The 26,459-nt window shown below is 37.8% G+C and overlaps 1 protein-coding gene across 2 annotated transcripts in view; it reads left to right on the top strand.

The window, feature by feature from the left end:
• CACHD1 (cache domain containing 1) overlaps nucleotides 1–26,459 on the top strand; it is a gene marked incomplete at its 5' end in the record, with an annotated part of 217,684 nt that overhangs the window by 77,669 nt on the left and 113,556 nt on the right. For both annotated transcript variants that reach the window (XM_082678734.1, XM_082678735.1), the window contains one exon: nucleotides 6,819–6,881. In XM_082678734.1, coding sequence (XP_082534860.1) covers nucleotides 6,819–6,881 — 63 coding nt within the window. The remainder of the gene's footprint in view (nucleotides 1–6,818; nucleotides 6,882–26,459) is intronic.

Here is a 26,459-nt window from a genome sequence, read left to right as displayed (position 1 = left end):
TTAATATACACGGTAACACTGTTATGCATAATGTACCCCCTTTACACACATGTAATTAGAACAATATTTGTGTATTAAAATGCTCATTTTAAAATATAAACAATAACAAAAATCATTGTAAACACTTTTATTAGCTGTACAGTATATTACTGATTGGATGAAGTGTAATTAATCGGTCCCCTATTGGACAGTTAGGTTATTATTTTTTTTGTTAGTGGTAACCTTTTCAATACTCTTGGTAAACTATTTTCTGGAACTACCTGTATCCAGATGAACAAATTTAGGGATTTTTTTTTTAAATGATGGAGATTTATGGCAGCAGGTTTGTGATCTCAGAATGCAGATGATGAAGCCTCCTTAGAGGCTTAGACCTCCTTAGACCTTCCATATGTTCAACAGTGTGAGGTTAAATAGTCTGGTAAAAATCGGACAATGTCTACTCTGGGCAGAGTGATCCCTTATAACCTAGTAAAAGCTTATTCATGGGGTATGCTTAGGGGAGAATAGAGTTATGCATATGTTTTCTTCTGAAACACTTAAACTAAGCTGCCATTAATTCCCTGTCCAGTGATTGTTGGAGTTTGTTTTAATGACAGCATGGTTAATGTTGGTCAACATCTTGAGATAACAGTGGTAATCTATATTTTCCTTCCCTTTGGCCATAATTCCTAGAACAGTAGGAAGAGATCCAGAGAGGAATGAAGCTGTTAGTGAACTGTCAGCCAAATTGGCTTGTGACAGAGACCTGTAAACGTCAAGAGAATAAGCTTTTGAATAAAAATTCAGTCCTGCATTTTCTTAGCAAAGATCAGGGAGGGAGTCCAACAGAACCTTATTAGGCTTGTTAGAGGTATTTCTCCTCTGTGGTTTTGTGCTATACCGTTCATTTAAACATCTAGTTCAAATTTGGCAGAGCTGTTGGAGTGAAGGTGGAGCCAACTGTCAGGATTGACCATCTTATTAAACACTCATGTAATTGTTCCTGTTCCAGTTAAGTGGAATTCTCTTGCCATCTGTTAAGCAGGCTCAATTAATAGAGAGATTTGGGAGGGAAAGATGGTGGGTAGGGAGGGTGGGTCAATGGAGTGAGGACTTGGGGACAGGGAAGGACTAAGTTGCAGCCCTTAAGAGGTGAGGGAAAGTAGCTCTCCCTCCACCTACACACACACACACACACACACACACACACACACACACACACTAACACACACACACACACACACACACACACAGAGAGCAGGATGTCTTTTTTTCTTTTCATGCGGGAGAGGTAGGGGAACTGTATTCAAGTGTAATGTGGCTCTTTAATTTCCTCTTTGGGGGAGGAGGGGGAAGGCAGCGCTTAGGGAATAAAAGAACAGAATATGCAAATAGGAGATTTGATTAAATTGTGTTATATAAGTTTAGCGCGTCCAGGTTGGATGAGACTCAGATAAAGACAACTTTTTTCTTGCTGGAAATTCAGGTTAGTACAGTACCATTGATGGGAAGCTGAAGAACTAAGTCATGGTATATACTTAGAGTTTGAGGGAGTAATTAATATGAAGCCTCAGGGAAGGCTCAGGAGACCTTATCTGTAAATTGCTAGGTGACTCTTCAGTATTGGTACAGTCTAATTTCATCTGGTTGCAGATTGGGGTGTAGATTTTTTTTTTAAGTATAATAGCCCAGTTAATAGATTATTGTCCTTTTTAAAACTGCATAAATGATTTTTAAAATATACAAAAACATTTGTCATGGGTATATTTTAAAGAGACTGCCTAGAATGTGTGTTTAAAGTAGATTTATTGGGCTTCCCTGGTGGCACAGTGGTTGAGTGGCCGATGCAGGAGACACAGGTTCGTGCCCTGGTCCAGGAAGATCCCACATAACGCAAAAAAAAATAAATAAATAAAATAAAGTAGATTTATTGAAGTATAGCATACATCCAGCACAGTGCACACTCATAAATGTACAGCTGGATGAGTCCTCACAAGAGTGAACACATCCCTGTAACCAGCACCTAGATCAAGAGATAGAACATTTCAGCATCCCAAACGTAGGCTTCATGCCCTATTCAGTTGACTGTCCCACAAAATGTAACCACTATCTTGGCTTCTAATAGGCTAGGTTAGTTTTGCCTGTTTTTGAACTTGATATAAATGGAATTAACATTCTTTGTGCCCTGGTGTCTGGCTTCTTTCACTCAGAAATATGTTTATAAGAGTCATCACGTTGATGCATGTTGCAATTGTGTGTTCATTTTCATCTCGCCCAAATATTCGACTGTGTGAATTCACACAGTTTGTCTATTCTGTTGCTGATAGGCATTTGGATAATTTCCAGGTTGGGGCTATTATGAGTAGTGCTGCTATGAACATTCTTAAGATTTCTTTTGATAAACACGAACACATTTCTACTAGGTATATACCAGGATGAGAACTGCTGGGTCATAGGATATGCATATAATTAACTTCAGAAGATACCGCCAGTTTTCCAAGGTATGTGTTTTAATGAGGGAAAGGTCAGTTTTGTCTTTAGATCAGAGTACTTAGTTGCCTTGAGCTTAAGAATAAGGCATGATGGGGGCTTCCCTGGTGGCGCAGTGGTTGAGATTCTGCCTGCCAATGCAGGGGACACGGGTTCGTGCCCCGGTCTGGGAAGATCCCACATGCCGCAGAGCGGCTGGGCCCGTGAGCCATGGCCGCTGAGCCTGCGCTCTGCAACGGGAGAGGCCACAACAGTGAGAGGCCCGCGTACCGCAAAAAGAATAAGGCATGTTGTTGTTCTTGTATTCTTTTGATTATGGAAATTAATATGACTGACAAAGAGGAGTCAGTGAACTATTTCTCCTTAAAATAACTTGTAAAGACCCCTCACCTATTTTAATGATGTTTTCACTATACAACAAAGTGTATTTTTACTTCTAGTATTTGACAAGAATGAGAAGAGTAATGGGCAAGAACAAGCAATATATTTGCCTTTACTTCCAGGGATTTGTACACCGAGGAGATTGACTTCAAACTCCCTCCAGATTGTGCTCAAATTAAGAGTTCAAATGTCTGGAATTCCTTTGGTCCTCGAGGGAATTTGAGTAAGGGAAAGTGACAACTTGGAAATAGAATGCGGCATGCCCACCCTACCCACCTACATCCTAACCCTGTTACTGTGAGTGAAGCATCAGAGAAGACGAACAATCTGACCTTTTGGGATTGCTCTTCATGTCATGTTTTAAGAAAACTTTTTTCCATTTCCACTTTTCAAGTCCTCTGACAACCAAGAAACTCTTGCAGTCACGAAAATGTCAGCTAGGTGTATCATTTGGAATTCCTGGCTCTCAAATTAAAAATAAAATGCCCAGAAAACTCTGTATTGTATTCCTTTCACAGTTTTACATAGCAATAGAAAGTAATAAAAGATAAAATCTTTGTCTGGGACTCTTATTAGTTATGCCTGACATTGGTCATATGTATATAAAGTTATACCAGCACACTGTATCTTGCTTAAAATAAAATTGATAGAAAAAGACCCCAATCTTCACTCTTTTTCTGCATGCTGATAATAGGATTTCTAGATTATCCTGAACGAAAAGGTGATGTGAATAAATTTAATAGTTTTGCTAGAAGCAATGCCTGTTTTTAACTCACGACCTAGATTTAGACCTCAACACTTGAATATTTTACCTGTGATGCATTTTCTAACTTCTGAGCTGTAGTTTTTAATCTGTAAAATAGGTTTCAGATCGCTGTCTCCCACATCGGGTTGTTGCAGGGATCAAATGAGATCATCTATGTGAAACTGTAAACTATGAAAGTACTAAGCCTAATAAGCCTTTGAGAACTGGGCTTAGCAGGCCCTGCATTTTAAGAAAGATTATTACTGGCCATTAATCTAGAGCATAATGGAATATCACTCTATACCTTGAGATCTTGGGCACACAGCTAAGCCTGAACTTTTAACCTTGCACCAGACGTGGCTGGCTGACCTGTTTTGTTGTGAGTTACTTGTCTAGGTTCTACTGGCCTTTCACTAACACCCTTCCCCGCTGTGGGGAGAGGGGCAAAAAGTTGTTTGCTTGGTGATAGCTCCAAACTATTATTCTAGCAGGCCACCTTTCATTTCTGGGGTGGTAAGAGGGTTGTATAAAATATATAAGTAGTCTGTAAGATCACTACTGCTTACATCTATAACTTCTTTCTTTTAACATTTTCTATTACCCACCTAATTTTTATTAGGTGTTGAGAATATAGAAACACTTATAAGCCATAAAAGGCTCTAATAAAAGTGTTGGCCATCATGATTGATAGTAATTGTTAAGAAAATGAATGAGTAAAACGGGCTGGACACGGCCTGGCAAACACTTCCTGGCTTATATTCCTTATTACTGCTGAGGAATTCACCTTTCTTTTAACAACAAAGAAGAGGGAAGGATCTGAGGTTCCTCATTAGGTGTGGCCCTTGGTAGTTGTTTTGAGCAAAGTGGATCTGCTTTGCTTCCCAGAACATGGGTTACTCCATCAGTCACCTCTTGGGGGAACACCTCCCAGGACAGGACAGATAATGTATCAACTGAAATATCGCTGCCAGAAATGAAATAAGAAATTGACCACACTCATCAAGATATGGAGACACTTCATGAATTATGTTAGTTTTTAATAAACGTGCACTCTTGGTACTGAGCAGGTTGTGAAAATCAAATTATATAAAAATAGAGAATGTGGTCTGGGAGTGTCGGTGGCAGTGACATTGACACAGCCTCTAAAAGCATTGTTGTCTAGTGAACTAAGGTGTTCACCAGAAAACGGGCTGGAGGTCTGCAGATTTATAATTCCTTCTCCAAAATGATGTCTGTTTTAGGATTCAGAATCCTGTTGCCCCTTGATGATGAAACACCTCCAGTGAAATCTAAAGCAGAACCCTGTAATCAGAGGCATTAGTACATCTGCATCAAAAAGAATAAATACTCACTGAGTGGTTTAATAAAGACTATAAATCCACATCAGTTCAAGTTAGGATTTACTGCCAATAAGTTCATGTCATGTCATATTTTGCTAGCAGATGTGTTATGCAAAACTTATGATTTTCAGAGCCTTTTGAATTTTAGAATTACACGTAAAGGGATTGTTGATCTGCATTACGTTTGGGTGTTAGCTCCTAACAGGAGTGTTTTTCATATGTGTCCAGCTACCAGGTAGCAAATGCTCATGAGACAATAGGGTTAGTAGCACCATAACCGGAGTCGCACTGCCTGGGTTCAAATTCCAACCCTGCCAAATGACTTTGGGTAAATTACCTAATTTCCCAGGGTCTTCGTTTTTCATCTTTGGAGCTGCAGGAATTTTGTTATTACATAAGATATGCATATGAGGTACAATGTGAATTGCATTAGGCACTCAATAAAATATGCTTCTGTTTCCTCATATATACTCATATAATGGGGATAATCATAGTGCTTGTCACAAAGGTGTTTTATGAGACTGAAATAGGTATATAGGTGTAACATGCCTAAGAATAGTGTCTGCCCCGCAGTAAACATTTAATAACTAGTCGCCAGTATCATTATCACCATTACTAAAAATCTGTACCTTTCCTATTAGCAAGTCATTTTCAGGAAAGAAAACGACAGTAAGCATCTGTTGACTGAATGAGTGGTGCATTGAAAAATTATGATAATTTGTAATTAGAATTTTCCAGACTGTAATTCCGTCCCATTCCATCTCCATCCTTCCCAAGTGTGTTTACTTCCCTTCCCCCAGCAACATGCCCCCACCCCACCCCTCCCCCAACCCCATCACCTTGATTTTCCTTCATTTGCACAGCACTTGATGAACTTGGCACTTGTCTTCCTCATCACCACCATGCAGGTGTGTTAGGCTGTCTGGGAAGCTGTCCCAGATGACGACAAACCCTTGTCAGTAGGATACAAAGGAACACGGTAAATTTTGGCTGACATCTCCAGGTCTGACTCCTTACTCAACTGGAGAGTTCCAGAGGTATCTTTAAAGTTTTAGGATAAATGACGAGGCTGCTGTTCCTTTTTTTTCCCCCCAGTCCCTAACAGATCCGTTTCTTGGGTTCTCTTTTTTTTTTTCTGGTTTGTTACAGGTTAATCTTTTGTGATTGGTCAGTAATGGTGGGGTTTGGTAAAGTCATAAGTCTGCAAGGTGTTGTAAATGCAGGCAGTGTCTGCAGGACTGGGTACCAGCGAGGCAGAGACCAGCGGGAAGAATGTGTGTGCTTGTGTGCCGCAGTTTGGACTGATGTCTTGGCACGGCCGTCTTGTTTCCTGGCATGTAAGGACTGGATTCTCTCTTAAGGCCACACATGTTTGGCAAACCCTATTAATTTACTCTTTCGAGGGGCTGCTTGGGTAATGAAGGTGATAGACAATATTGGGTAGGTACTGGTTGGACAGGGACATGAGGGAATATGGAAAGAATCTTTTTTAAAGAGCTTGATTACATTAGACTGTAGTGTCTGTAAACAATTACAGCATTCAGGGAGTGCAGGATTTAAATGAGAAACACAACTTTGTCAGATTATACCAGTCGGATAAAATGGCGTGGGCTCCGGAAATCTATAATTAAATGTATTTCTGAAAATGAAAAATATAGCGTAACATCTGGTTTATTTCACTACAGAAGTGGATGGGTATTGCTTACATAAGTGTGATTGACTAGCTGATATTTGGATTTCTCTGTGTAAAATAACTGTTTTAATTAAATTTTTCTGCTTGATTCTATCTGTGCTGTAAACAGCTTATTCACATACACATTCATATAGAAAATGGCTGTCTTGTTTAGAAAATCTGATGTTTGTTCATTTTCTTTTCCTTGCAGCGGATATTCAACTCCTTTGTTTACACTGAGAAAATCTCAAATGGAGAAAGTGAAGTACAGCAGGTAAGACGTGATTTAGCACTTGACCTTCTCTGTCTTTGTCTTGCCTTTGGGTGTGACTTCATTACACTTTCCAATCTCCACTTGAGGCTGTCTGTTGTTTTCTGGGTGTGATTTCATATACATCTTAAGCAAAATGGTGACAACCTCCCACTTCACGTTCTTATAAGCAGTTGAAATAATGGCTATATAGATGGCTTTCTGCTGTTCATGTTATACTTTGAAAATATTATTTAGTGCCTTGTTATTGTTTTGGAAATTCCTAAACTACTCAAATTTTAAAATATTAGAAATTATTTCATCTGCTATAGGAAAAAGTGCCCAGGCTTTGGAATCAGACAAACCCCAGGTCAAATTCTGGTTTTCCTACTTACTTCATGACTCCCAGGAAGCAATTTAGCCTTTTGAGGTTTTAAATCAGAGGGACATAATATCTGCATGATGGGGTTGTGAGAATTAAATGAAGTAATGTCAAATTAACTGAGAATAAGTGAAATGCTTTAGGTGGAAGCCCTGACATAGAAGCAGCTCAGTGGATGTTGGCTTCTTTTGTTCTTTTATTTTTCTTTCCTCTTTTTGTATTCTTCCATTGCTGCTTTTCTCCCATCTTCTCAATGCACTGTGAGGTCAAAAAGTTCTGAGGCCAGATTCTGTTTACTTTATTTATAGCTGGCTTCTAATGGACTGCTTCCTAAATTAAAACATAGTGTTGGTGAACTTGGTCATAAATAATTGATCTGTGCTTGAAAAGAAGGGTGGTAAAGAGGATTCTGGGTTTTAATTTCAGTTAATCCACCAACTTCATTACACCATGTGACCACCAACTAGTAATTTGAAGCTAGGTTGGAGACTTAAGTAAAAAACAGGACCAAACTAAAAACCAGAGTGTAGCAGAGTGCTTCCACAGAATAAAAAGATAACTATAGGAAAATACATAATAATTTAAACTCTCTGGGGCCTTCATCTTATTCATGGAAAACAGCTTGACTTGATCTGAACTACAGAAGTGCTATGCAAGAGGACAAAGTTTTGCAAGTATCATTAAAGTGAAGTTATTTATAGGGTATTTATTTATAATAAATTACTGTAATTTGATCTTGAAGTTCAGCATCTCTTATTTATAGACATTAAAGATCTTTATTGGTTTCTGCAGGTTAAATTTAGAGGACATAAGCCATTAAGCACGTACCCTTTTTCTTAGCTTTAGATATTTTTAAAACCTAATGACCTGAGTTGTAGTGAATGTGGTTTGCTATATCAAATCTTACCTTCATAATTCCTGTCTTATTTTTATTCCAGCACACTGGAAAGTGCTTTAGGGTCATGAAATTTAAAAGGGTTTTTATAGGGGAAGGTTTCTACACAAAGCATGTTCAAGGAAACTTTTTGGGAGACCAAAGGCCATTCGATAACATTTTAAAGAAACTGATCCAGGGATATCAGTTTTACTGCTTTTCTTGAGTAACAGATACAAGTTCTTCCTTCACTGGTTTTTAAACATGAAAGTTGTTTTGTTTTCTTGGAGTGATGTTCTTGCTTTTTGCTAAACTGTCTTTGGCTGAATAAGTCAGATGAAGGAGAGTCACCACATCGTCAGTTCTGCCTTCTCTCTTTGATTGTCAAAAAGTTCTCTTTTATATTGACTAGGAATGTACTTTTTAACTTTTCTCTAATTTCTCCAGTCTCTTTAGAAGAACCCTGGACAAAACAGATCTTATGCCTCTTTTACATCCAGTATTTGGAGATAATTATCATACCATTATCATTTAGCCTAAAATTTAAAATACCCAGATCGTGGATAATTTCTTCTTCTATGACAAGATTTCCAGGCCCTTTCAGTCCTCTGGTCACTCTAACAACAACAATAATAATAAAAGCTTATATTTACGTATTTACCGAGTATCTGCTCTCCCTTTAATATTGTGATAGTCTTGTGGCTTGAATTGGACTAGAGTTATTCCCATTCTAAAGTGACAAAACAGAGAGCTCCTCACATCTTCTTGACTTGATTAATAGCTACCCAGGAACTCTGGGCCCTGTGATCCTGGACAGTACCCAGGATGAAATCTTTAGGGAAATACTTACCTCTTAGGTTTCCTGTTCTATCCCCCATCACAGTCATTCACACTTTCATATATATTATCTCCTTGAAACTTCAGAATAACTCTGTAAGGTAGGTGAAGTTACTATTACTAACCAAGTTCAGAAAGGTCAAGGATCCTAGATAATTAGTAATTGAGCTGACTTTTTAAAAATTGTGAAATATATCAAACATGTAAAGAGTATATAAAACATATATGAGTAGAATAAAGGAATACTATATTAAAATGAACATCTCAACATACTACCCATATAAAGAAGTAAAGCATTACTGGTGCTTCAGAAAGCCCCCATGTGACCTTCCCAGGTGGTACCTCCTTTCCTCTCCCAGAGATAAGTCTATCCCGATTTTTTTGTTAGCCATTCCTTTGCTTGTGTGTGTCTGTGTGTTTGAGATATATATATATCCGCAAATTCATTATTCGACGGTTTTTGTTCTTTATATACATCTTAAGTGTATTATTCATGTATCTTGCTATTTTACTGAGCATTATATTCCTTAAAATCACCTATGTTGATATCTGTAACTAAGGTGCCTTTATTTCCAATTCTGTGGTATTCCATTAAATGCAGTTTAAGTATCCATTTTTCTGTTGGTGATGTTTGGGTTGTTTCTAGTGTCGTAATTTTTGTTGCTGTTGTTCACGTCTCCTGGTGCAGAGTTCAGGTGGAATAATTCTTTGAATTGCAGAAACATTATTATCCCTCACCTCTGCCAATTAAATGCTAGTGTGTGTGTATCTATACATGTTCCACGTGCCCTAGGTGAGGAGACGGACTGTTTAGCTCAGGTGGAGAATCCCTTCTCTAGAGTAGAATTGCTGGGTACCAGAGTGTTCAATGTGTCTGGATAATGCAAAACTGCTTCCACAGTTGTTGCCACGGGTTACCTTCCTACAGACGGAGTACTGGCAATGTGCTGCTCTGTACCGTCTTCAATACTTGGTGCTACCGAGTTTTAATCTTTTCCCAGTTTGGGGTGTCTGAAATTATATCTAATGGGTTTAATTTGTTTTACTCTGATTACTAATGAGTTGAAATGACTTTTTACATGTTTATGGTTCATTTTTGTATGTTGTTTTGTTGTGTCAAATGTCTGCTAATGTCTTTTGTCCATTTTTAAAATTGGGCTGTCTCTTTATTTTAGAAGTTTAAATATTCCACACATGTTCTGTATCAGCTCTGTCCAAAAGAGACTTCTGTGCTGATGGAGATGTTTCATATTGGTGCTAATCAAGCAGCCGCTAGCCACATGTGGCTGCTGAGCGCTTGAAATGTAGCTAGAGCTACTGAGTAATTAAATTTTAAATTTCATTTAATTTAATTTTAATAAAGTAGCCCCATATGGCCAGTGGTTACCATATTAGATTCCCTTACAGGTTTATGTTTCATAAATATAAATGTTCTCCCAATGTGTGGCTTTTCTTTTCACTTTCTTTATGATATCTTTTAAAGAATTGAAGTTTTAATTTTTAATAGTCAGGTTTTTTTAAACCAGTCTTTTCCTTTAAAAGTAGTCATCTCGGACCTCCCTGCTGATCCAGTGGTTAAGACTTCGCCTTCCAACGCAGGGGGTGCGGGTTCAATCCCTGGTCAGGGAGCTAAGATCTCCACATGCCTCACGGCCAAAAAACCAAAACATGAAACAGAAGCAATATTGTGACAAATTCAGTAAAGACTTTAAAAATGGCCCACATCAAAAAAAAAATCTTTAAAAAATAAATAAATAAATATAGTCATCTCTATGGGACAGGTTTCATAAAGCAAAGAGATTTACTGATGATATTGAAAGATCTTAATGTTTGTTTTAACTGAATTAAACTTTTGCTTTCTTATCTCAAGCTAAATATTTTATAGTATTTTACTAATAAATTAAACAAAAAAAAACTTTTCCTTTTTGGTCTCTGATTATTGTGTGTTGTTAAATTCTGCCCCAAAGACATAAAAATTTTCTCCTTTATTGTCTTCTAAAACTTTTGCCTTTCTCATTTAAGACTTTTATCCACCTGGAATTGATTTTAGTGTTGGATGGTGAAGTAGGTATTCAATTTCTTTTTCCTCTGCCCCATATGTATTTCTAAGTGTTCTTATACTATCTGTTGAACAATTTGTCTTTTTTTTTTTCATCTGTTTTCAGTCATTAGTCAAGTTTCCACGTATGTGTGAGTTTGATTTGGTTCCGTTGGTGTATTTATCTGTCACTGTGCCAGTACCACGTATTCAGAAGGGTAACACTGTCCCCTTCATTTCTTTTTCTTTCTTTTTTTGTTTCCTTTTAAAATTAGTGGACTTTATTTTTAGAGCGGTTTTAGGTTTACAGAAAAATTGACCAGAAACTACACAGGTTCCCATATACCTCCTCTGCTTCCTCACAGTTTCCCCTATTAGGAAAAAAATTGCGTTAGTGTGGTACGTTTGTTATACTTAATGAACCAGTATTTATACATTATTATTAAAACTAAAGTTAATAGCTTACATTAGAGTACACTCCTTGTTCTGTACAGTTCTATGGATTTTGACAAGTGTATAATGTCATGTATCCACTATCATGTTATCAAACAGAACAGTTTCACCTCCTTAAAACCTCCTGTGCTTCATTTGTTTAGTCTTCCTTCCCTTCCTCTCTTTGAGCCCCTGGCAACCACTGATCTTTTTACCGTTTCCATAGTTTTGCCATTTACAGAATTGCATTTAAGTTTTTAATTTCATAAAAACTTTCATATGCTAAAAATTATAGTTTTGAAACACAAAATGTAGCCCATTTCTTCCCTGGAATAATACAGTACATAGCATTTTCAGGTTGACTTATTTCCCTTTGCAATATGCATTTACAGTCCCTTCATGTCTTTTCAAGTCTCGCTACCTTTTTGCTTTTAATGGCTGAATAATATTCCATTGTATGTATGTAGGTCAGCTTGTTTATTCATTTGTACATTAAGGGACATCTTGGTTGCTTCCGGATTTTAGCAATTATGAATAATGCTGCTATAAGTTCGTGTGCAGATTTTTGTGCGGACATAAGTTTTCAATCCACTTGAGCAAATACCAAGGAGTGCAATTGCCAGATATTATGGTGAAGTATCAATATAGTGCAAGGAACTGCCAAACTGTCTTAAAAAGTGGCTGTACCATTTTGCATTCCTACCAGCAGTGAATGAGAGTTACTGTTACTCCACATCCTCTTCAGCGTTTGAGGTTGTCAATGTTCTGGATTTTAGCCATTCTAATAGGTGTGTTGTAGTATCTTATTTTTGTTTTAACTTGCAATTCCTTTCTTTTTTTTTTTTAACATCTTTCTTGGAGTATAATTGCTTTACAATGGTGTGTTAGTTTCTGCTTTATAACAAAGTGAATCAGCTATACGTATACATATATTCCCATATCCCCTCCCTCTAGCATCTCCCTCCAACCCTCCCTATCCCACCCCTCTAGGTGGTCACAAAGCACCAAGCTGATCTCCCTGTGCTGTGTGGCTGCTTCCCGCTAGCTATCTGTTTTACGTTTGGTAGTGTATATATGTCCATGCCACTCTCTCTCATTTATTTTTCTTGAGAGCATCTGTGGCTCTTTGCTATTATATAAGAATTTTTAAAAAAAATTGATATTTTTCTGTTACTATTGAGTCCTATGTATTTATATCTAATTATCTTCTTAAGCTATTATATTAGTCCTAATAATTTACCTATAGATTCCTTTGGGTTTTCTATGTAAATGATCATATATGCAAATAAGATAGATTTGATTCTTTCTTTCTAATTCTTATAGTTTTTATTTCTTTTCTGTGTCCTGCTACACTGGCCTCCAGAAAAGTATTGTATATGTATGGTAATAGTGGCCACCTATGATATGTATTATTTTTATTGTTTAGTTTCAGGTGTATTTTATCATTTCTTCTTTGATCTATTAGTTATTTAAAACTATGTTCTAAAATTTCCAGATATATGTAGAGTCTTTCTAATTTTCTAGCCGTCCCTTCTGTTTTCCTCATTGTATTGAGAGCATAGCTCTTTGGGTTATAGTTTTATGTAGTACCTCCCATCAGATTTCCCACCTTGGCCAAGCCCTGAGGTTTCTCTCTTATCCATGTTGTGCTGTGCTATCATCAAAGTGGAAACTCAAGGTCTCCAGATTATGCCCAATTCTCAGGGTAAAAAGAAGGGTCTGGCACTGGCTTATTTCCCACATTTCTGGCTCTCACCTTGTTTGGGGACTTAAGTGCCCCTAAAGGTGGTTTCCACTTTCATCCAGGGCACTAACCTCTTAATAATTATAAGGACAATTACAACTGCTTCTAAAGATTTGTTTGATAAGCCAAAAACAGATTAGTTATTCAAAGTAGATTATTGACCTATGTCCTCTTAATTATAGCTCACGATCTTTAGTTGGAAAGGAACCACTTCTTTATGCTTGTTTTTGTATGTTTTGTAGTATCTGGAATACTGACTTGCATTTTCTATCCATCATTTCTCCTTTGGGGTAATGGAAACTAGAGCCCCAAGGGTTCTTGCCCTCTCTCTTTACTATCAAACCTTATTGAGAGTTGGATCTGACTTATGCATAGTATGTAATTAGGCAGTAAATCTAACGTGTTAATATATTTCTGGTTAGGGGAGCAATATAATTAAAACTAATAAAAAACATTTTGTGATTCTTGACTCTTACCACACAACTCTCTATGGTATATAGACTTTTCCTTGCTTTTTCTCATTATTTCTTTTAAATTAACCTTCAGAATGTGGTTCTAAATTGCCTAACAATGTGTTTTAAATTTTTAATTAGTTCATTATGTAATTTTGCTGCCAAAAAACTATGGCAACAGCCTCGGGAAAATAAATATCCCATGCACACATTCTTGAGTGGATCACCTCCCATAGACTCCAGTTTTGAATACTTAAAGAAATTAAGTTGTTTGAGCACATAAGGGCATTATGTGAAATTGAACCTGCATCAAGAAAAATAAATCTTTGATTAAGTGCCCTAGAAGATATCAAAATGTGGTCCATAAAAGACAAAGCAGTGAAGAACTAAACAAAAGGAGGAAAAGCTTCTTGGGGCGCTTGATTGAATCACTAAAAAAATCAAAGCTACTTTGGACATGTTTCAAGAGTTTGCGCTTTTTTTTCAAGTGCTCTAGTAATTATTTATGTTAACAATTTATTCAATGATATGGCAAGCATCATCTTCATAATAATTGCAGTATTTCATAAAATATTGATTGTTGGCAGTGGCTGATTTTAGAAGACTTCAGAATTCTTTTGAAATGGGAAAATTGGTAGGAGAACTGCATACTCATAGAGGAGAGATGCACCTGACATTGGGCCAAGGGCATTCGTCTAACAGTCTCCCTCTCTCTTCTGTGGTATCAGTTTTCTTTCTTCAGAATCACATCCATTAGCATGTAAACATGCTGTTCCATCTTAAACACACAAGAAAAAACTCTTCTCTTGACGCCACCTCCCACTCCAACTACTGCCCCGTTTCTTTCTCCCCCTTTGAGGCACAGCCCATCACAAGAGCTGTCTATACTCACTAGATCCAGTTCTCCCATTCTCTCTAAAACCTTCTCTGGCCTTACCAGTCCCACAACACCGCTCTCTTCAAGGTCACTGGTGACCTTCACTTTGCTAAATCCAGGGTCCTTGTTGTATTTCACTAACATTAGTACTGAACAGTTGATCCCTTCCTTTTTCCTTCATATGTTGATACTTTTCGGACTTGGGCCTGCAGGATACCACACTTGTCTCCTTGCTGTTTCTTGGCACGTTCCTGCCTTAGGGCCTTTGCACTGGTTCTGTTCCAACATATCCCCATGAGCCTTCGCTTCCTTCAAGTCTGTCCTCAAGTGTCACCTTCTGAAAGAGGTGACCACCATTTTTATAACTACAGCCCACGCTGCTCCCCAAACCCCTGGTTTTCTTTTTACTCTTTCTTTTTCCTTTTTCACTTATCACTTTTTGGTTTTAGGGTACTGACTTTATAAAATTAGTATGGAAATTCCTCAAGATTATAAGTTTGGTGTTACACCTTCCTTTGATGTTAGGTAGAATTCACCAGAGCACCATCTGGACCTGGAGTTTTCTTTGAGGGCAGGCTTTTGATCGTCCAGTTTCTTTAATAGCTGTAGGTTTGGGTGTTTTCTGGGGTTGGGGTTTTCTTTTTTTTTCTTTTTCCTTTTGTTTTTCTTCAGATTTTGTCTTATTTTGTGTCAATTTTAGTAAGTTGATTTTTTTTTCCAAGAAATTTGTCTGTTTCACCTCAGCTGTCATATTTGTTGGCATAAAAGTATTCATAATATTTTTATTATCCTTTTAATATCTGTAGGCTAGAAGAACAATAGAGAACAATCAATCAAATGAAATACTGATTCTTTTAAAAATCAGTAAAATGGATAAACTAGGTGACAGAGAAAGAGAGAATGAATGGGGAAGCAAATTAGTGATAAGCAAGTTTTTTAAAACTTGAACTTAGCTTTTTGGTTGTTTGTTTGTTTGTTTTCTATTTCATGGGTTTATGCTTTTTGTTATTTCCTTCCTTATATTTCAGGTTAGTTTTGCTCTTTTTCCTGCTTCTTAAATTGGAACTTTAGTTCATTGATTTTACACCTTTCTTTTTGTCATATAGAAGAATTTAAAGCCATAAACTTTCCTCTAAGAACTGCTTTAGTTACACCCCACAAAGTTGAATATCATATATTTTTATTATCATTCAGTTTTTAAATATTTCCTAATTTCCCCTGTGATTTCTTCTTTGACCCTTGCATTACTTTGAAGTATGTTATCCACTTTCAAAACATTTGGGGTCTTCTTAGGTATCTTATTGTTACTGATTTCTAATTTAATTCCATTGTGGTCAGAGAACAGACTCTGTATGATTTTCAATCCTTCTTAATTTATTGAAACATTGGTTTTATGACCCAGTATATAGGATCTATCTTGGGTGAATATACCATGTGACCTTGAAAAGAATGTGTATTCTTCAGTTGTTGGTTGTTACGTTCTTTATATATCCATTAGGTTAAGCTGGTTGATAGTTCAGATCATTTGTTTTATGGCTGATTTTTAATTTGTCTAATTTTATCATTTGTAGAGAGGAGTGTTAATATCCTCAGCTACAATGATGAAATTGTATATTTTTCCCTTTAATTCTGTGCATTGTTACCTTATGTATTCAGAAGCTCCATTATGGGCCATGTACACATTTAAGATTGTTAGGTCTTGACAAGTTATAAATTGTGACATTTTGAAATATGATTGTTTATCTCTGGTGAAAGTGCTCTTTCCTTAAAGTCTATTTTACCTGATATTAACATAGTTACTCCAACCTTTATATGCTTCCTATTTTTGCATGGTGTGTCTTTTCACAAGCATTAACTTTCAGTGTCTCTATTGCTAAAAGTGTGTATCTTGTAGACAGAATATAGTTGAGATTTTCTTTCTTTCTTTTTCTTTCTTTCTTTCTTTCTTTCTTTCTTTCTTTCTTTCTTTCTTTCTTTTCTTTCTTTCTTCTTTTTTAGCTATTCTGATAATTTCTGTCTTTTAATGGGGAGTATTTAGTCAATTAATGTTTAGTTTGATTGTTGGATTTAGCTAAACTATTTTATTTTATTTTTTTCCATTTTCCTCTCCATTTTTTATTTTTTACTTCCCTACCTTATTTTGGATTTTTGAATATTTTTTGACTTTTACTTTTTAGCTATATTTCTTTACATATTTTAAGTGTATGCTGTAGAAATTACAATATATATCCTTAATTTATTACAGTCTATTTGGAGTTTAAAAATCTATCACTTCATGTATACTCTAAAACCCTCACAACCTTATAGGTTCATTTTCCCACTACTATCCTTTATACTAGAGTCATCATATTATTACATCTACAAATATTATAGACTGCACAAGGGAGTGTTATTGCTTTGGCTTTAAACTGTCATAAGAATTTAATAAACAAAGGAAAAGAAAAGAAAAATAAATCTCATCTATTTATCATTTCCGATGCTCTTCATTTATTTCTAAGGATACCAACTGATATTAAGCCTGAAGAGTTCCTATAATATTTACTTATAGTACAGATTTCCTGGTGACGAATTGTGTTAGTGTTTCATGATATTTTGTACTCAGAAAATGTCACTATTTTGTCTTTTCTCTTAAAAGATGTTTCTGCTTGAGATTGAATTCTGGATTGACAGTTTTTTTTAATCTTTTAGCACTTTAGCAATGTTCCACTGTGTACTGGTCTCCATAGTCTCTGATGAGAAGTCAACCTAAGTTGTTATTACTCTGTATGCGTTGTCATCCCCCCACCTCCATCCACCCCATGGCTGCTTTTAGGATTTTTCTCTATATATCTTTAGTTTTCAGCAATTTGACTATGGCTGCCTAGAGATAGCAGTCTTCATATTTATCCTGCTTGGTGTTTGTTGAGCTTTCTGAATCTGTAAGTCATATCTTTCATCAAATTTGGGGACCTTTTTTTTTTTTTTTTTTTTGCAGTACGCGGGCCTCTCACTATTGTGGCTTCTCCCGTTGCGGAGCACAGGCTCCAGACGCGCAGGCTCAGCGGCCATGGCTCATGGGCCTAGCTGCTCCGCGGCATGTGGGATCTTCCCAGACTGAGGCACGAACCGGTGTCCCCTGCATCAGCAGGCAGACTCTCAACCACTGTGCCACCAGGGAAGCCCTGGGGACCTTTTGACCACTGTTTCTTCAAGTAGTTTTTCTACTTCATTTTGTGCGCGCCTTCTGGGACTCCAATTATACGTGTGCTAAATCTTTTGATATTTTACTATAAGTTCCTGAGATGATACCTCCTTCTATTATTCTTTTAATTTTTCCCTTTCTGACCTTCAGATTAGATAATTTTTCTTGATTTTTAACTTCAGTTCTATTATCTCTGTTCTGCTGTTGACCTCTCCAAATATACTTAAAATTTTTCAGAGGTATTTTTAAGTTCTAGGATTTTCACTTGTTTCTTTTTAATAGATTTTGTTTTTCTCTGCTGAGACTTTTCTCTTTCTCTTTCCACTCATTGCAAGCATATTTTCCTTTGAATCCTTGAACATAGTTATAATAGCTGTTTTAGAATCCTGATTCTAACATCTACAAACATTTGAAGTTAATCCCTGTGATTGTCTTTTTTTCTTGAGAATTGACCACACTTTTTCTTTATATGTCAAAAAATTGGGGTTGTGTCCTGAAGATTGGAAAAACTCTGGATTCTGTTATAGTCCTATGAGGAGTGTTGATTTTGTTTGTTTTAGCAGGCAGTTAACTTGGACACAAACTGCTTCTCTTTGTCAACAGCTCAAATCTCAGCTCAGTTGTTTATCCTTAGATGTAGCTTACCCCATACATGTATAGTATAAGAATCTAAGAATTTTTCTGCCCCCAAAGGTATTTCAAAACACTCTAGCATTTATGGGCTTCCCTGGTGGCACAGTGGTTGAGAGTCCGCCTGCCGATGCAGGGGACATGGGTTCGTGCCCCTGTCCGGGAGGATCCCACATGCCGCGGAGCGGCTGTGCCCGTGGGCCATGGCCGCTGGGTCTGCATGTCCGGAGCCTATTGCTCCGCGGCGGGAGAGGCCACAGCGGTGAGAGGCCCGCGTACTGCAAAAAAAACAAAAAACCACTCTAGCATTTAAAATATAGTACAAGTCTAGTTTTTCTTAATTATTTTTGTGAGTTGTTACTTGACGCTGACAATTCTGCCTGAAAGATTTAAAGTTTAATGTTTCATTCCACCAAATACATTCACTGGGACATAGTAAAGGAGAAACGTATTGGTTTTGTAAGAAATTGATACTGAGCAGGTGCCAATACTCTAAATTATTCTTTTATCTGAGTATGAACTCAAGGCCTCAGTCATGAGGAATTCAGATCAGTTCAAAGCAATAGATTATGATCCATCTGAAAAGCAAGAAATAGATTTTGCACAAAATAATATCCTCTTATTCATAGAAGAAAAGATACTCAGTAGCAGAACAATTTACATGTGGCCTAAAAGCATTAAAGAGCTGGGCTTCCCTGGTGGCACAGTGGTAGAGAGTCCGCCTGCCGATGCAGGGGGCATGGGTTCGTGCCCCGGTCTGGGAAGATCCCACATGCCGCGGAGCGGCTAGGCCCGTGAGCCATGGCCACTGAGCCTGCATGTCCGGAGCCTGTGCTCCGCAACGGCAGAGGCCACACAACAGTGAGAGGCCTGCGTACCGCAAAAAAAACAAAAAACAAAAAACATTAAAGAGCTTTTTCTTCAAAGAGATTGTGAATAGAAAACTAGTTTTAGAGGTGGCACTTTATGTGTTAAAATGTAAATAATCAGTCCTAATTAGCATGATGTTTTAGAATTTTAAAGCTGGAAAGGACCTCAAGAACCATGGGTACAAGACCAGAAACGTTAGAAAACTTTTCTCCCCCCCCCCTTTTTTTTGACAGCTCCCTTGTAGCTTGGGATAGAGAATAAGAGCTTCATCTTTTGATTTGAAAAACTTGAGTTCCAGGGAGGACTCTGTCATTTACTCTTTTGTTTGATTTTTGGCATGATATTTAACTTTTCAGTGTCTACATCAATTTTATCTATAAAATGGGGATAAGGGTCTGTCTTGCAAGGTTGTTTAAAAGATTATATTGTTGGCTCAGAGTGGGCTTTCAGTATTTTGTATTCTGCTTTCTGAATACAAAAGATGATAGTGTATGAATATAAGAGTACACTAGTGAGAAGATTGCTGTTCTTAGTCTGCTATTTAATCCTCTTAGGTAAGGCCCAGAAGGAAAGATTTATACACTTTAGAAGGAGAATTTCCAAGAGAGGATGATAACAGAAAGACCCTGGCAGGGACTTGTGAGGGCTGTAAATAAAAGTCATGGCAGTTGAGAAATGTGAGACTGGACATAGGATTTATGTTGGCTTTGCATTTGTCTTAGTTCTGTATCCTTACTACCAGAAACTCTCCACTCTAGAAAATTTTGGTTATGTTGTTGAACTGTGCACTGGACCACAGAAGGAAAAGCGCCAGTGGTTAGACAAACAGAGGGGGTGTGGAAGAACTGAGCAATTGGGAATTTTGTCTTTTGAATTCTGGCTCCCTGTGCCTGGTACTAGATAGGTATTTAGTAAATATTTGCTGAAAAAAATGACTGGAGTTACTCTTGTACCTCAATATTCATATTTCCAGAATCTAGACTTGTTTGGGGGTTGCCCTGCCAAGTGTAATGTAGTGGGGTGGTACCCTGAAGGCTCTCATTTTGTTTACAATTACCTACTGAAATATGTTCAAGGCTCAGACTTGTTCCAACTAGAGGAATCCTGGAAGCAGTACGGATTCCTTTCTCTCTTTGCCCCCAACCTTTCCCCCATCTTTCTGCAGGGGATTTGTTGAGGCTGAGTCCTGGTTTAGTTCACCCCCTCACCCAAATCTATTCTTGGCTCTGTGTTTATTGTGAGTATTTATTAAGTGTTTGTTGAATGAGTGAACCAAAGGCACTAAATCTCTAGGAAGGCAAAAGAAAAGTTCAGGTGTATTGAAGCCACCCAGATGGGGAATTTATAGTGACTCAACCAAGGACCAGAGCAAACAGATGACTGTTCTTTCAAACCAGAGACCCAGCAAGTTCAGCTGGTTAGTGTTTAGGTTTCCTTTATTGGAAATCAATCTAGGTCTGTTTCCGTTCTTAGTGTTCTTGGTCTGTCTCCAAAAGAGAAGTTATTTTTTATCTTAGAAATCTTCGTCCTGGGCTACCTATCAAATCATTGGATGCCTTGTTAATAAGATGGAATGGTCATCTGTCATTTTGGAAAGATAGTATGAGAGGGGATTCCATAGTTGTCACATTTATGTGGTTCTTTATCTATTTCCTTAATGTTTCCATGTATATTTTCTCATTTTTAGCTGCTTAGTGACATTGTAAAAAGTGCAGGTATTGTTATCCCATTTTCCATTGAGAATACCGTGTCTCAGAGGGGTCACTGTAAGTGGTTCAAGGCCTCAGAGTACTAGTTAAATGGCAGAGACAAAATTTTTAATCCTAGTTTTGTGCTTTGTTTAAATTATCTTGGCTATGAGAATAATCATCATTTATTGAATATGTATTATTAATCAAGCACTGTCCTTAAATCTTTTCTCATAGAGCCACATGGCTTGTTTCCTGACATCCTTGCAGTGTTAGTTAAGTGTTACCTCTCACTGAGACCCTCGTTGACCACCCATTTATAAATGTTATTAATTGTACCCACCTTTGCTTCTTACCTCTTTCTTGCTTTATTTATCTCCTTATAGTTTATCACCTAGGACTTCCATATGCGTTTTTTAAATTGTGTATCTTTTTAAATAGAATATAAGCTCTATGAGGATAGAGATTTTTGTCCATTTCAGTCCTTGATGTACCCTCAGTACCATGAAAAAGTATCTCAATGTAGTAGATGGTAGGTACTCAGTAATTATTTACTGCATGAATTCATAATCCTCACAAAAAGCTGGAAAAGTTTCACTGACAAGGAAAATCAAACCAAAGAAATATCTTGTATAAGGTCACCCAGCTGAAAGGTTAAGAGAAGCCAATTTGGGATTCAAGGGATTTAGATTCAATGCTCTACTATATATTTTCAAAATTTTGTTTCCAAAGGTATGAGGGAGATACTGCAGAGACTGGTACAGAACATAAGGGCCCAGGTTCTGTGTTTTTCCTCTCCATTCCCTCCTGCAGCAATTTACTTTACTTGTTTGATATATTGAAGTTTAGTATGAAGTTTTGTGTTTTTTAATGGTCTACCACTTTAAAAAAGGAAAGATTTACAAATCATTATGCTACATCATGCTGCTTTCCAGAAAAAAGTCATGCAAGGTTGAACTTGAATTGGTTTTAAAAGAAGTACAAAAATATTGTGGTTAAAGGATATTCCTCAAACTTTGGAAGAGGTAAGAAAATATTAAATACTATAAATGTTTTTGTAGCAGAAAGAAAATTTGTAGTATCTATTACCTCTTCTAAAAATAAAAGTTGAGGGAACCGAAACTCCTGAGTGTGGGGACCTTGTCAGCATAACTCACACTGTAATACTTTATAGATATTGGGGAATGAATGGATAAACTAGAGTATGAGCTCTTTAAGGGGGAGATTCTGACAGTCGATGAATTCAGCAAACATTTGTTGAGGACTTACTGTATACTTGCCATTGTAGGAAGAGGAACAAAGAGCTTATCCCAAGGACATAATTAAGTCACAGGAGACATGTGTTCATGTATTTGGTATAACTTGCTAATCTCTTGCAGGTGATGGCCCAAAGGAGAGAAATGCCCTCTTTAGGCATTTATGCGAGGCAGAATGGTGGTCTAACTGGACTGTGGATCTCACCTAGTGTGGCAGTATTTTTGGTTCTATTCAAATTATGTATGTTTTTCTAGAATTCTAATAAGTGGGAGATGGGTGCAAGACCTAGTGTGTACCTAGGTTGTGTTGCACTTTGGAAAAGGTGGTGTATTTGACATGATGGTTCATGTTCATTTAACAAATGCTGCTTCACCTGAGTTATCTCATTAAAATTTTACCACAACCCTGTGATACAAATACAATTCCTCTCACTGTTTTAGAGTTGAAGAAATTGAGACTCAAAGCTATTAAGTAATGGTGCCCCAAATCATTCTTGAATTAGGTGATAGGACCAGAATTTTAACTGTAAAATCCATGTTCTTAATCACTACGCTATGTTGCTTTTCATACTTCTTCCATTGCCAATCCTTTTATATGTTTTCAATTTTTAAGAGGAAGGTGGTTTATTTTCTCCCGAGAGTATTACACATTAACCAAAGTAAGATAAATATGTCTAAACATTGTTAAGTACCCTGATGAAAACTCAGCTGGTAAATGAGAAAAAGATGGAGTTTAAATACTCAGTTGACATGGGCCAAACAATGGTGGAGGTGCCGTCTGCCTTTTAGCTCTAATAAATCACAAGGATATAACTTGTGTCTTACGAGGAAGAGCATTCTGTTGCTAATGGATTATCCTGCAGGAATATAAACAAGATATAAAAATAAATGCAGTCCTTGATTTATTTAAAGAGCAGACTCCTTTGTCTTTTTCACAGTTCATCATTATTCCATTATTACCATACCTAAGTCAGTTGGTTCTAATTTGTGTCATTGTGGAACTTCTATGGGGCTATTGATTTTTTTTTGTTTTGTTGGGATTGGGGGGGGTAAATAGTATCCCCAAAAGAGGAACTTTTAACTAATTAGTGAGTGAAAAATCTACAGCTGTTGGGCTAGTCCATAGGGTTTAAGTATAACGTAGTGGGCTTCCTTTGTGTTGCTCATGAGTAGAAGTTGATAACTCTTTGAAATTCTTACTGTAGAATTGTGGTTGGTACAGCGTTTGTTCATGCAGTTTCCACAGAGAAGGTAACAAACCTTTAGCTACCTCAGAATTCCCAGGTTCTCTCCCAGTATGAAGCATTTAACAGTAATCAGGGATATTTGAGGAACTGCTCAGCCAGCTTCTTAGAGGGGAAAAAAAAAACCCAAAACCAAGGTGGGCCAGGAGAGAGAAAGCAGCCTGATAACTACCACCTCACTGTTTAAGAAATGGCAATTTGGAATTTGAAGTATTTAACTATCTTGCTTATATTTTCAGGAAAGTATATATGCAGCATATGCTCTGAATCCTTGTATATATTTGGAAGTGAAAATATGTGTGAATGCATGCATGAAAGCTTTAATTCCTGTACTAAATATAGACCAGCTGACTTCAGGGGTACATACTGTACATTAGCCAATGTATGCCTGGTGTTGAGATAAGCTGAGATAATCCTGCTCGCCTGTTCGCTCTCTCACTCTCTCACTCTGTCTCACATACACACACCCCTCCTGTATACTCACACATTTTGTTATAATGTACTATGTATCTATTGCACTGTGTGTAAGTACTCTGTGCATATGTTTACAGCACAGTGTTCATTTTTACATTTGCATATGCACACATATACCAATTATAGAAAAATGGAATTCTCTGTATCTCCCACCACCACCATCACACACTATTTAGGGCTTGAAAATTACGGCTACAGGCTTTTTGTGTTGTTGTTTTGACAACAACCCAGAGTAGCCCATTTCCTCATTCCCTTAATTCCCACACTTGGTGTTCCCACCCTTTGGGGAGGAACACATGAAGGGGCTGGTACCGTTTCTCCATCAGCAGAGGCACGGGAGGAGGGGCTATTGCAGGCAGGCACAGCTGGAGAGAATAGGCTGCAGCCCGGAGAGGGGCTGGCAAGGCCTTTGGGGCAAGCGGGGAGAAGACATGCAAGCTCCTGCCACGATGTGCATCTCTCCGTGCTCCAGCTGGAGCTTCAGCTCTTCAGATATCTCTGCCATCCACATGTGCGCAAATACCTTCTTTCAGTGACGCAGACCCTTGAAAAGTACAAGCCTGGGCTTTTGACTTGAACACTCAAAGCTTTATTTAAGTAGAAGGGGATAGGTTGAGTCTAAGTCCTCATTCTAAAACCAGGAAGACTTCATCATGAGAAGTGAACATTCCACTAAAAATGGAAAAAATTAAGCCCCTTTTACACACATTTTTAGTATCCTGAGGTTGGATAGTATCAGGAAATGCTGGTGAGAAGGTAGCGGCCAAGATTTCTTCAGATCCCCCCTCTGCCCCCCAACTCCATCCTCCACCTGAAACTGCTGCTTCTACTAAAAAAAAAAAAAAAAAAGCTCAGATCATCTGCACTGGTGGAATGCATAAACAGAAGCTCAAGAGTGTATTCTAAAACCTAGCGAGCAACTTAAGAGCAGGGACCAACTTACCCCTAATATATTCCTTCACGCAATAGGAAATACTTGTGGCAATGATGCAAAGGAATTAATTGCTGCTCATATCAAGAACACTGAATTGGCCGAATGCTTTGAAAATCTGGTTCCATGAAATAACATGTGGTATGATAAAATTGGAAGCTTACCAAGAACTACAACTTTATTTATAATATTAGAAGATTCTGGGCAGGTAGAGATCATGTTGAAATAGCTGCTCATGGGCGTTCTCACTGGTTGTTACTTAAGCCGCCTTTAGTCCTTTTATATGCTGCAAAGAGCATGCTGGCTTTTCTGCAAAGTCATCGAGAAGTGTCACTGTCACATCCGCTGACACTCATGTCGTGCACCACCCTCTAGGGGAAGGTGTGAGCGTGAGTCCTGTGGAAGCCAACAGCCAATGAAGAGCACGCATACCCTGGCTCTTGTGTTCGCCATCCTCCCTGTCGTCAGATAGGGGATAAGAAGACCTTCCTAAATCCAACTGTCAGTTAGAGAATGGTATCAGATGCAGCTTGGCAAGGGAACACACAGAACAGTTCAGAGAAGGATATAATAAAATTGTTATGGTTGAGGCAAATACCCTCATTCCTCTGGTGTGGAACCCACATGGGAAACGTTACTTTGTGTTGTTATTTCTAGCGAGTCTTAATAGCAGTGCATTTCCTGCTAGCATACAGCATTTGCACCTCATCTAAGTGGTCTATGTGAGTGTTGCTGTTTTTCCTAGTTATGAAAAAGCAGAAACCAGAAACTTTATCTCTGTATTAGTACTTCAAGCTTCAGGCCTGCATCATAAAGGCCCCTAGATCTCAGGGGCTGATTTGTCACTACTCAAGTATCTTGAAACTAAAGCCAAGAAGTGGCTTTTCTATCTACTGAGATAAGTATATTACAAGCTGGTTTTATTGTGTGAATGTAGGACCAGGGGAGAGAGTGCCCCTACCTCCTAAGATAGGCCATACTGAAGACTCGAATGATTGTGGATACTCAAGGCCAGGCTTCAACAACTGAAGAAATCAAATGTTTATAAGATGCTTTCCCTTGTACTATTATTTTTCCTTAGTTTTAAAGGGAGTCTACATTGTGAAAATCTGTTGCTCAAAAAATGGGATATGATGTGCCTTAGGCTGTCTTACACTGACTTATATTTTTATAACGGGGGAGTAGGAGACCTTAGACTAACTGTAATTAAGCCCTGCTGCTGTTAGAAGTGCAAGGAAGTCCTAAAATGACACGATGTTCTATTCCATTGGAAAGGTAAGTTGCGTTAACTTATTATTAAGAAAGAGGAAATGGAAACATCTAGCTTTTTTTTCATTGTGTCTTAAGATTGTCTTCCCAAGAATTGGATTTAATGAGTTCTTGGCCAGGTGAAGATTAGGAAATGTTTAGTGGCAGAGTTTTGTTTCCTTGCCAGTCTCTTCTTTCCACTTATTGACACCTGCTGGCAAGTATTTGACCCTTGTGCTCTCAGAGGGCCCGTGAAGAACCCTAAAACGCTCTGGTCAGTTGGCCTCCTACTGGAGGCTAGGTCACATTTCGTCCTTCATTTATACAAAAAATGTTTCCCAAGTCCCTGCAGCGTGCCCGGCTCTGGGCCAGGTTGCGAGGTTGGGTGTAGATAAGAGGTGTTACCTGCATTTGCTGTGGGGAAAGTAGTGTGGGCTAGAGTGA

Source organism: Grampus griseus, assembly GCF_964374135.1.
Source record: "Grampus griseus genome assembly, chromosome: 1".
NCBI classification, from domain to species: domain Eukaryota; kingdom Metazoa; phylum Chordata; class Mammalia; order Artiodactyla; family Delphinidae; genus Grampus; species Grampus griseus.
This window is presented reverse-complemented; position numbering and strand designations above follow the sequence as displayed.